Raw genomic sequence first — 12,659 nt, 5'->3', positions numbered from 1 at the left:
TTTAAGACTCTAATGCTTTGTTCAACGATACATCTACAAAGAAAATTTTGTTAATGAGGATTCATAATTAGTTTTTTTTTATACCTACGCTATTGTTACGATCTCTTAGTAATTTCCGCACTATTTTTTTATCCCCATCACTTTCACTAGAGCTCAAATAAAAAAACAAAGTTGGATTCATTTTGATATTTAATTAGCTTTTGTTAGTTTATTGAAAATTTCGTAACAGTTTTGACAGTTCCACATCTATTCTGACCTAAAAATACGATCCAAAGCAATGTGGAATTTAAAAACTAAAATACATTACGATCCGTTTGCTATCGTATGTCATAATGCCAATCACCGCATACGATTGACGTACCACGTAATTTTCTTTCGTATGTTTGCCGATCCGTGCACGGATGTAACGATTCGACCCCTGCTTTTTAATATAATGAACACCATATTTGTGCGCTGTGGACACCGCAAAAATTTTACTTAAAAGTTATATTCAAAGGAGCAAGAGATTGTATCTATTCCTAATGTTCGAAACACTTCGCACGATCTCTTAATTGTATTTTAATATTGTAGTTGGTTTCGTCCAGTTTCAGGGGTCGAATCGTTTTTCACAATAGTTTTTAAATTCCACATTGCTTTGGATCGTATTTTTAGGTCAGAAGAGATGTGGAACTGTCAAAACCGTTGCAAAATATTCAATAAATTTGTTAGTTTAAATATGAAGTGGTTAAATGTCAGGATGGATCCGGCTTTGTTTTTTTTATTTGAGCTCTAGTGAGAGTGATGGGGATGAAAAAATAGTGCGGAGGCAACTAAGAGATCGGAGAAATCCTTTGGCACTGCCGAATACAGCGCAGGTATATAAAAAATAAATCTTGAAACCTCATTAACGAAGTTTTCTTTGCAGATTTTTAAAACGATTTCGTCTAACTAAAGAGGCTTTTGAATATGTCCTAAATAATATATGTTTGACGCAATCTGGCGTCAGAGCAGTGCCTCGAGTGCTACAATTAGCAACCACGCTTTCACATTTGGCAGTGACTATTTGATTGGGATTTGTCAAAGCACTGTTTCGAAGCTGATATCCCATGTGCTTAAAGAAATGGAAATGAAGTTGTGCCCACAGTTTATACGGTTTACACCAGAGGATTCCCTTACGTGTAAAGAGTGGTTTGTGCACCAATATAAAATTCCTGGAGGTAAATATACACTTTACTAAAATAGTAATATTACTAAATATAAAGAATTTTCAGTTATTGGGTGCGTTGATGGTACCCACATCGGCTTACAAAAATCCACAGTAAACGAGCACATGTACTTCAATAGAAAAGGCTACCATAGTATCAACGCTATGATAGTAAGTTGCTATTATAATATATTTCTTGAATATACATATATGTATATTTGTTAAATTTTGTATTGTCAGATATGTGATCACACTTACAAAATTATGTCTATTAACTGTCAATACGGTGGTGCAGCCCACGACTCATTTGTTTGGAAACATTCGCACCAGAGAAGAGTTTTGGAAGAACGATTTCAGCACAACAGGAATGAAAATTCATGGCTTTTAGGTATACATATTTTCACTTTGTTCTTTTTACGATATTGATTTTATTAATATTTTAACAGGGGATTCTGGCTACCCTCTGTAACCATGGTGCATAACTCCTTACAGAAACGCTTCGGATGGTTCAAATGAAGCTATGTTCAATGAAATTCATTCAAAGGCAAGATGTATCGTCGAACGAACTATCGGAATTTTAAAAGGACGCTGGAGAATTTTAGGATATGGCAAGAGAGGAAGGTACCATCCGACAAAAGTGGCAAGATTTGCTAACGTTTGTACAGCAATACACAACATCTGCATAAAATTTAAAATAAATTATGATCCTCAGAATTGCGATTCTGATCAAACAACGGATATCGACACCGGGGTACCGAACCGCCTCACCGCAATCGGCCAAACAATAAGAGATCAAATAAAGTACTATTTAATAAATTGAAGTTGAAAATGTCTATGTCTATACCCTAGTAAATATTTTTTTTCCTTCTAAACTGAAATACAAAAATTTGGTTCATATCAATTTTTTTTTTAATTTTTTAATGAGGTATTCCATTCATTGGTTTTTTATTTATGTTATTTATTACTAAAAATTATAAAAAACATAAAATTAAAAAAAAAATTGCTCAAATTTCCATAAATTTGTGTATTACGATTGGTAATTTGCGTTCGAATGACGGTTCGAACGAACGGATACGTTTATATACTCGCTCACGTATAAGCGCTACGATCATGTATGTCATAATACGAAATACAAACTTTTACGTGACGAGTGATACGTTCACGGATGTAACGATTCGACCCCAGGATTATACTCCACGAGCTCAATAAATTGTTCACCTGGATTTGTACATAATAACTGATTAAAATACTTTGAAATTATAAATATTAGTTCTTTTTATCCAATTTCTATTAATATTAGTGAAATAAGCGCTTACCAGGAAGGAAAGACTACTCTCTGTCTCTCTAGTAACTTTACCACTCTTAAGCAATGCGTTTCTTCATTTCCGCTAGTCCCTTTATTTCTGGTCGGGTACAGGGGCGGATCCACTGTTCCTCTCTCCGTAGTTCCAACCCCCGGCCCAAATAATTGCAATCCAATTCACTACACTAAAATTGATTGTTTCATCAATTTATCAATGGATTAAAATAATAATGATATATTAATTCTATATAGTAATTTATGTATGGAAGCCGAACAAGTTACAATGAATTCAATAATACATACCAATTGTAATACTGAACATTTTTTTTTTGTTTTTTAAGGCAGCTTTTCCACCAAAACTACTGAATTAGTTTTAATATTTAGAAGATTTCTTAAAATTCTGCTATTAATTATAATGTATTTTACATATGATCACAATATGAGAACAAAATTATTAAGAATTTGAATTAAAAGATTGATTATTTATTTTTCCATTTAAAACATTCAGATCGCTCACGGTGTGAATAGGAAACCTGCAGATCACCTTGAATTTAAATAATAAATAACACACTCAACTCGTGAGGAACGGGCACAACGCACTCAATAGTATGACCACACTTATTGCTTGATTTTTTATCTAAAGATTAAGCGATTGTTTCACTGTTTTAAATAACTTTTCTCTAACTCACCGGAGCTATAAACCTCCAGTTGTTTAGTTTTCCTGTGTAGGCTATTCGACATACATATTTCCCTTTATTTATATATAAAAATCGTTTGTTACAATATTAGAATATTATACATTTTTAGTCTTAATTTATTTAATTTCACTCACTTGATAAAATAGTACTTGCTCCGCTTCTCCGAGTCAACTGAAATGCTGACAAAAAATTTGCCAACCGCCAGCTGCGCTTGAGCATTGCGAAAATTTTGCATATGCCCTTTGCACAAAATAACAAAAGCAATAACTTTTCGCGTTTGATTTCATGCGCATACATTTTACAACATACAAGACCAACGGCCAGCAGGATGTAGTGAAACGTAGTCGACGAAATTTCAGACGTGCCAGAACACTGCAGTCCTCCTGATGTCTTCCTTTCAACACCTGTATTAGATTAGATTAGATTTATAAATCAGGAATGCACCGCGAACTTGGGTCTATTGTGCCCTCTCCTAATTCGGAAACATGGATTCAAGGGCCTTAATCCTACGTCTACAGACTGCTGTGCAGTCGATTAGCAGGTGTTCTGGTGTTTCAGGCTCACTGTCGCATAACACCATGGATTAAGAGGTGGTAGCTCTTGGTCGCCACACACATGCAGCTTCTGCCAGCCTCCATAAGAGATGCCAAGCAGCATCGCTCATGACGGCAACACGACAAGGTGCCTACCATTCGCAGAGACCTGTATAGTGAGACCAGCATGTTTCCGGTTAAGAAGCATAAAATACTCCTCTGCAAAGAGTTTCCAGACTGAATTCTACTCATAGTAGAGCCACCACTTTGTATACCTTATGAATCTCACTTATCTATAGAAACAGCACGTTTCCTGGCCCTACAGATTTTGATGACAACTAGTCTTGAGCCTTGCCACCGAAACTGGGATTACATAACCGTTACTTATTATCAATATCAATGAACAACACCTACACGGTGACTACTGATTCTGCAGAACTGTTAAACAATAAGATATAGTGAAATGATTTCAGCCTGATTATAATAATACACTTCAGTCAATTGGAAGGAGAGATTCCGCGACTCTCAAACAAAGTCTTAACGCACGAATCATATCTGGATAGGTTCTAAATCCTAAAGCAAGAGGCGATTTATACCATCAGAAAGAGCTGGCGTAACACCATGAAATAAATAATTCTGCTTTGGGAGATTCAATTTATTTATTAATATTAAGCGAGCTATTTATAATAATGACATTATAACAGCGTCTGCTTAAGAAACTGAATACATTTATACTTTTATTTAGGCTCTATCTTTGTAATACATTTAAAAATACATCTTACAAGATATTATATGTCTCTAGAACTTTTCGTTATATTTCTGTCGCTAGGATATAATTTACATAAACACAGGTAGAAAACAATTACCATTTACTAGTTATGACGAAGTTTTTAAACATATGGTTACCTTTAGTATAAATATGCACACACACATTTTAATTTCTTTTTAAAATATCCATACCATAAAACAACAATCGACGATTTCTTGACATAAGTTCATGTCTATATGTAATGAAAATGTAACAATTCATCAGAATTTTACTTATCTTTTTAAAAGTAAGAAGTAGATAAGTATATCTCATCATTCCCCTAAGATAGATGCATTTGTAATTGTTATGTTCGAGAAAGAAAGCATGGATAAATGAGAAGTAGTTCATTTTAAGATAATTTATGACCTTAAAATAATAATGTGGTTTGCAACTGAGAGACTTTTGATCCTAAACCTTCATTTTATTATACTAATTTAGATAATATTATGTTGTTTTAATTTTCTGTTTATTACACAAGTATTTATAAATCAAAAAATAAAACTATGGACAAATCAGAAAAAGAGGCGGTGAATACTATTGCAACAAAACATGAACTTTATACTATTTTTACTGTTTTCAAGTTGGTCCACTACTTAGACTTAACTCCAATGAGATGGATTCGTTCATTCTGTTGTTTTGATTTGTTCGAAATGAAATGTTTGTACAAATCAAAAGAACATGAATTATATTGTATCAATTAAGAAGGGATATTTTAAGATTTTTCGAATAAGTTCTTATAATATTGATAGTTTCTATTTATCAGCTCTTTGCGTTCAATATTACTAAGAATCTTGTATAGAATTTGTAAGAATGAATGTATTTAAAGAACATCCATGTCTTATCTATGTATGTAAATAAGTAGGTATTGTTTAATGAATAAACCCTCTCCTTCAAATCTTAAGGCTAACTTCATGGTTTGTAAAAGAAGTTTTAAAGATACATATATATTTTTTTTAATTTTGTGTCGGGAACACAAATTTTACTATCCAAATTGTCCTAATGGAATTCCATGGTTATCATGTTATTGATTTTGCTTTATCTTTCGGACAAACAATATTGATAATAACAGTGGAAGATATGTGGTTAGGTTAACTTTACCCAATTTTATTAAAATATTAATATTGTTATATTATAATATATAAAAAAATAATAATAATTCAAGTTGTAGTGTTTTACCCTAAATATTTGCACTTAGTTAGAACTAATATCTAATATGATTTTGTAAATGTATATTAAGTGTGCGTTAATGTAACTACTGTAAAACTTAAAGAAATTCCGTACTAATTCAAAAATTAATATCAAAGTTGCGCAATATAATAGTGAACTTCGCTTAACTCTATCAGTTATATACACAGAAAGTATATCGGTAAACAATCTTGAGATCAACTCAACCTCAATAGCATAGAAGATAAACCAAATCTCAGTTATATGTCAAACCTGCTGTGGTTAAGTATATAGAAGCTGTTTGCCAAATATGTCGGTACAACAAATACCAAACGCATTCTCATCGAACTGCTTACAACTTGACGAATTATATTTAGAAATTTTAGATCCGCAATAATGCTTTATCTTAACTTGAACTAATCGTCACCTGCCATGGATATTGTTGGCCATCTGAGCCTTTGCCTGTTTACCACCAGTGGATGAAGATGCGTTTGCATTAGGCCCATCGTTTTCACTGCCTCGATCACGGTCTCGTTCCCGTTCACCGCGATAATGGTGGTGATGTTGTTGATGACGCCTACCACCTCGATAATGGCGGCGATTGTGATGATAATTGTTGTTAGTGGGTTCACTACTCATTCTATTTGTGTCATGCGCACCGGTTTCATAAGTTGTAGTGCCTGAAGATTTAGAACAAGTTGGTTCCTGCAAAATAGGATACTTTAATATCTCCTTAAGGTAAAACTAATTATATAAGTACTGATAATCATAACAATTTATTCACTTTCCTACTTAAGGTATCATTTTTGTGTTTCTTTGAATTGGCTTGTTTATCGAACTTTTTACACTTCCAGTGATATTTTAAGAATATAATTTTTAATTTATCTAATATTTCGAAATTTATTTGAGACATCTTACCCTTTGATCAGAAAACAATGATTTTGTAGAATTATTCTTACGCCCTCCAACGGCTCCACTTCCTTCAATGTTTAGCACATCTTTTTCTGCAGAAATGTTCTCCGTGTTACTTTTATCGTCAAATGTTTTTTTACTTTGCAATCGTATTCTTATCTCGTCCTCACTTTCGATTGATATCACTGTTCCACTTTCCGCATCTACGTCAATAATCCCCCCTTTATTTTTTTGCTTTAAAAATAAAGCCGACATGCGTTGTTGAAGATCCCGAAGTTCGTGTGTTAACTTGAATTCTGGGGCTTTTTCCAATTCCGATGGAGGCATGGCACAACGCAAACTATCCTCTTCATCTTTAATGGGCTCTCTGCATACGGGACATAGAGCTTGAAAAGGATCGACAGTTTTTTGGAGCCAACTTGGCAACTTGTCATATTCTTCTTTATACGTTCGTCGTAATGCATTTAAATGTCGTCCCAAACAATAACTATGTAAGTAATGAAAACATTCTGTGCGAGTAAATTCATCACCATCACTAAATCCATATAGACAAACAACGCATTGCCCACTGGGTAAGTTACTTCCAGTTAAATGCTCCCGAACCACTTCAATTAAATCAAACACTACCGGAAAGCCAACAGATTCTTCCAATTTTTCGTTACATGCATGTTTAATTTCTTCCAAACGTTCATCATCTAAGCCTCGTGGCCTTAATAGTTTGTAATGAGGACTTGTTTCAGGATAATCCGATGATGGGCTTACTTGAAGAGTCACACATATGTATTGTTCAGCTTCGTCTCCAACTTGGGGAAATACAGTAGTTTCAATAAGTTCTGGCAGACCGCTGAAAATGTATATTTATTTTGTTCAAGTTCGTAAATACATATAAAGTGTAAGAATAAAATTAAACTTAGTACCTTTCTGAATTTCTTGTTATTTTCACATCATCCATTAATATAGCTTCTAGAGATTCTACTTCATCTATTAACCTGAAAGTTATATTATATATAAAAAAAACTACTTCATACACTTTAATTACTTTCATTTCAATACACTTGCTGCTGAATTTTTTCTTTACTTACGCATCCATTTCAAACTTTTACTGACTTCTTTAGACTGAAAGAAGAGTCTTTTCACCAGCTTTCTTAACAAAATCGATACCAATCAAATCTATTATTTGAACGTGTACCCCTAAATTTACCGAAAAGAGATTATCTGAATTTAACCCCACAAAAGTGAAACAATGAAGTAGATTAACGGTGATGCCACAGTAATAAAAACTTTTTCGATTATAGAACCCTGCAAATTCTAGTTAATAGTGCCCATACACGAGCACACAAGTGCGTTCGATCGGTATGAATTCGTTTGCCCATACACGACACACAAATCCATTTTGCGTTCGTTCTTCACAGAGTTAACATGTGCGACAGGCAAGCGGAACATTTCTTGGAATTTATTTCTAATGTAGTATTTTTATCTATTTCATTGTATTTCGTTAATAAGTTATTCCAACTTTTATTTTTCTTACACTATGTATATGTATGAGCGCTAAGGCAAAAAGCGAAAACTTTGAATCGTGATTTCTCGGTTTTTCATTTTTACGATTATTCCCAATTGGCGGGCAGGATAGAAAAAAAACTAAACGTCGTATGGAATTAGGGCAAAGTTTATTATCATTGGCATAAAATTATCTTATATTTAAATTAAAAAAAATATTAAGAAAAGTCAAGTTTTAACATATTTTTAAACAGCATAAAGTAAAATTCTTTTGATCAAAGCCACTATTTATTCAAATTTTAATAAAATTTTTTATTTTACATTTTTTTTTGGAGTTTTCTTAGTTTAACTAGAAGATAAATTAATCAAAAATATGAATCTCTTTGAATTTTTTGTTTCCGATAGAAATTGCGACCTGCATCCTGCCCGCCGTCCGAAAAATGTACATGCGAGATGCATCGGGTAATTGCTTCCCAAAGACGGAATATCAAAGATTTCGTATCCAAAAAATTTGTGAAAGATGTTCAAATATATAACTATAAAGCCTAGAGATTTCGCTTAAATCAATTATTTCTTTTCCTCCCAAAAAATTCCTCAAAAAAATCGATTTTTTGAAGCCTCGAAAGCAGGCTCTCCCCTTAACACTTGCCATTGTCCGCGATCTTCACTGTTCGGCGACACGAGAGAAATGAGATTTTGTGCGCCGACAACGCCATACACGATAAACATGCTCGCGCACCGATCGTAAAAAATCAAACATTTTCGCGAACATGGATCGGTACGCGAACAAGCCCATACACGATAAACCGCAAGCGCACACATACCGAACGAACGCACTTGTGTGCTCGTGTATGGGCGCTTTAAGGCTGTGTGCTAAACGGAAGAAGAAGAAAATTTTGAAAGTCAGAATTTTATAATAGAGGTATTCTCCCGCTCTTGCAAAACCCTTGCACGGTGCACGAATTGCAGATATTTCCTCTTGGTGCTCCGACACAACAACAAACACACGCAGAAAACTATTTGAACTGGCTGTAAAATATGTCAGACCAAAACCCATTTTTATTTTCGTGCAATGACACGTAAAAAAATAATTGCAAGCCTGTGTTAGTTGTCATTTTACTTAAAATAGATTTTATGATTTCTATTTAAAATATAAAGATTTGTTACAGTTTTTTTGTTAAGAATGAATGCAGAAGGTGCGCCAATTCACAATAGCATTTACAATAAATTCACCGAATCAGCCGTTCATATATCACTAGATTCTGCAATGGGTGCTCTCGTGCTCTTGTATATTTCGGTATAGGATTTTTGCAATATGCAATCTTGAAAGAAGAAGAGAATTCCCCTAATATGTTAATACTGACTTGGCAACCCATCAGCGAGGTAAAATTTTAGATACTTATACCATGTTCAGACCGAAAATTGAAAAGATTAGATTATATTTAAGCATTTCATACCCCAACAGTGTTCTCACTGCCGTTAGAAAGATCAAAAAACAGCTGTTATTGGCATTCAAGAATTCACATCGCTTAATATTTATCAAAAGAGAAGATTGTCATATAGTATTTTGAAATAAAAAGACTTTTTTTTTAATATTTTCCATATAATAGAAATAATGGATGCATTTTTTCATTTGTTTAGTTGATTTTCAGATGAAATTAGATTCATTGCTTTAAACAAAATTTTTTTGTTTACATTTTTTTCCCTTTGTACCCTGCAAGACGGGTAGCTGTTAGCAAACGTGTAAGCGGCTTGTTATTGTTCACTTTTGCATTCGTTAAAATATTTGTTACTTTCGTTCAGAGAGTGGGAAAAAAGTAACACATAGCTATTTGATGTTCAATGGTTATCTCACTCTAACCAATGGCAAATATCGCATGCTGCCTTGTTCTAACAGAATACATGCATTTGTTAGCAAATCTCTTCACAGTATGTTACGGGTAACAAATTCTTTTGTTAGCGCATTGCTTACCTATGTGTTATGGATAACAAAAAGTATTTGTTACCCGAATATCTGTTAGTGTTATTATTTTCGTTATCAGTTTGTTACCTATAACATATAATTATGTTAGCAAGAACAAGCAGTAACAAGATTATCTGTTACCCATTTGTTACTTCTAGCAAATTCAATTATTTTAAATAAAATTCAGTTTTTTTATTATTTCGCTTTATTTAATAATAACATCAAAATAATGAAATATTTACTTAAACTAATAGCGAGCTCCACGTAATGCTCGTCCTCCAAGTCACCGGTGATGCGGCTAATTGAATGGTGCGTCTTTGTTATACGCATCCAAACGCTCCAAATGATTTCTGTAATATTAAAAATTTTAATTACACACACGACATTCAATTCACAATGCTTACCTTTTTCTCGTTGTTAATCTTTTTCGTTTACTCTATATAAAAGAAATTAATAACATATATAGTATAAATGTATATAAGAAATTAATTATAAAATATCAAATAATGAAATAACGAACTTACCTCTTTAAAAACCAAAATAAACTGCGCTTTTCGTTTTCTTGTTCTTGAAAAAATGGGCATTCGTCTCTCCTATTCTAGCAAGTTAATATTACAATATGTTTAGAATGTCTATAGTTTTTCTCTATCTTACTTACGTATTTTCCCATTCAATTGAAAATTCCAGAAAATGTAACAGTGTTAGTGAACAGCTGAAAATGTTTCAATGTGTTTGTGCAATCTGTTACCTCCGTCTTGCAGGGTAGTGTTTAAATCAGCTGTGATAATGTAACAGATTTCCAGTGCTGACAAGTCGATTGCGCAAAATCAGAGTCGCACAGAGAGATTTAGCGTGGATCAGTTTCAAATCATTTCAATGAAGTGATTAGGAACTGTCATTTTTGTGTGGCGAAATCTTGATAAATTTTTAAGATTAGTGGGATAATCTATTCAACAGCCGAAATCGTGTGATTAAGTGTCGTGTGATTAGCTGTCGCCTGTCAGGGCTAATAGGTAAGATATGCCCTAACAAAAGAATTGTTATTCAAATTTCTGTTAGTGTTAATATTTTCGTTGGCAGTTCGTTACATTTAACATCTAAACATGTTAGCAAATTTGTTACCAATTTGTTAGCAGTAACAAGCATGACTGTACATCGATATGTCTTATATTTGTTACCCTTTTGTTACTTCTAACAAATTTATTTATTTTAAATAACTTACAAAATTTATTTTGTTAATATTTCTCTTTTAGTTAATTATTTTAACATCCTCAATTAGATGTATATTAATATAAATTAACAACTTAAAATATATTAAAAAGCTAATTTAAAAAAAAAAATATTGGAATCCTTAAACAACAAATTAAAAAAAAAATAATAATTTGCTTATTAGTAATATGTACGTTTGGCAGAAAATATCAATTTAATTTATTATTAAGACCTAAAATAATGTAATACAAGATTAAGTTTATTTAAGTATAAAAATTATAATGCTGAAAATTCATATTTGTATAAAATTAAAACTAGAAATTACAACATAAAACTAATATGTACAACTTAGAACTAATATACTACTGTGATCAAATTGAAAGGTGAATTCTTAATTTATACTTCGCGTGTTTTTCGAATCGGTAAATTTTTAGTACTGTTAGTGACATCCAGAGCCGTAACTAGGGCGTGGCGAAGGTGGCACCCGCCACGGGCGCAACAGTCGCAGAGGCGCAACGTAGGTTGAGCCTACATACGCCTGACGAAATATCGGTTGCTGAGCGTCCGAAAGAGCTACCGTCTGAAACTGGCGCGTCACCCACGGCGGGCGAAACAAGAGACATAGGGCGCGAACGGACCGAAAAAACTGCAGCGCCAGAGCCAGTGCAGTGGGCAGCAATGCGGAGTACCACACGTGCCAGTGCGAATGTAATCGTCGCGAGGCGCGCACAAAGCAAGGGCACCCGTGGACGTGCTATTCCAGAAATCGGGGGCGCCACGCTATTAGTGCGAGTCTGTCAGTCCTGTTTCTGTGCCCACTGCCGGCCGTGCCGTGTGTTGTGCTATAGGCCAGTCAGCCACAATCTGTGTTCATCTGTGATCCAGGTGACAAAACGCATGCTTTTTTCAATAACATATGATGCAATGATGTAAAATTGTGCAAATTGTAGATTTTGTTTTCCATAGACAATGAGGACTATCGGAAGGTGCTTTCTGATTTTCGGTATAACTTCCGGTTTAGCCGGAAATACTATCAATTTTTGTCTTTCAAACGACACATACATGCTTTTTTTTCAGTTTTGGAATAAACATTCATTCCCCTCTAGAATAACATACAACGTGCATAAATTCCAAGAAAATAGTATTTGAAAATTGTATCCTAATCTAGCAATATCAACTACACATCAAGGTTCCTATTTATAATATCCATGGAAACTTGCCATTAGTCGTTTTACGTTATTGTATAGGATAATTAGTTCCTATTCCAAAATCAAGGAAAAAATATGTAGGTGCCATTTGAAAAACAAAAATTGGTAGTATTTCCGGTCAAAGCGCAACTCACTCAGGTCGAGTACAGATGACTAGTGACGGAGAGATTGCAAAATGTAA

General features: G+C 33.6%; 3 protein-coding genes across 3 annotated transcripts; 2 read left to right on the top strand and 1 right to left on the bottom strand.

Annotated features, from left to right (window-relative positions):
• The first annotated feature begins 736 nt into the window (after positions 1-736).
• LOC120772245 (putative nuclease HARBI1) lies at positions 737-2,004 on the top strand. Its single transcript, XM_040100740.1, has 5 exons — positions 737-854; positions 905-1,196; positions 1,251-1,354; positions 1,424-1,571; positions 1,630-2,004. The coding sequence occupies exons 2-5, from the start codon at positions 962-964 to the stop codon at positions 1,650-1,652; spliced, it is 510 nt and encodes a 169-aa protein (XP_039956674.1). The 5' UTR covers positions 737-854; positions 905-961; the 3' UTR covers positions 1,653-2,004.
• A 2,347-nt stretch (positions 2,005-4,351) lies between these two features.
• LOC120771485 (E3 ubiquitin-protein ligase RNF25) lies at positions 4,352-7,840 on the bottom strand. The gene is made up of 4 exons (XM_040099523.1): positions 7,684-7,840; positions 7,519-7,590; positions 6,608-7,445; positions 4,352-6,394 (listed from the first exon to the last, which is right to left on the bottom strand). The coding sequence occupies exons 1-4, from the start codon at positions 7,689-7,691 to the stop codon at positions 6,113-6,115; spliced, it is 1,200 nt and encodes a 399-aa protein (XP_039955457.1). The 5' UTR covers positions 7,692-7,840; the 3' UTR covers positions 4,352-6,112.
• Positions 7,841-9,448: 1,608 nt separating this feature from the next.
• LOC120770709 lies at positions 9,449-12,358 on the top strand. The gene is made up of 3 exons (XM_040098289.1): positions 9,449-9,481; positions 11,736-12,155; positions 12,221-12,358. Exons 1-3 carry the CDS (start codon positions 9,449-9,451, stop codon positions 12,356-12,358), a joined length of 591 nt encoding a protein of 196 aa, XP_039954223.1.
• Positions 12,359-12,659: the final 301 nt, after the last annotated feature.

Source organism: Bactrocera tryoni, chromosome 3 (genome assembly GCF_016617805.1).
Source record: "Bactrocera tryoni isolate S06 chromosome 3, CSIRO_BtryS06_freeze2, whole genome shotgun sequence".
NCBI lineage: Eukaryota > Metazoa > Arthropoda > Insecta > Diptera > Tephritidae > Bactrocera > Bactrocera tryoni.
The sequence above is the reverse complement of the archived record's forward strand: the minus strand, read 5'-3'. Positions and strand labels throughout refer to the sequence as shown.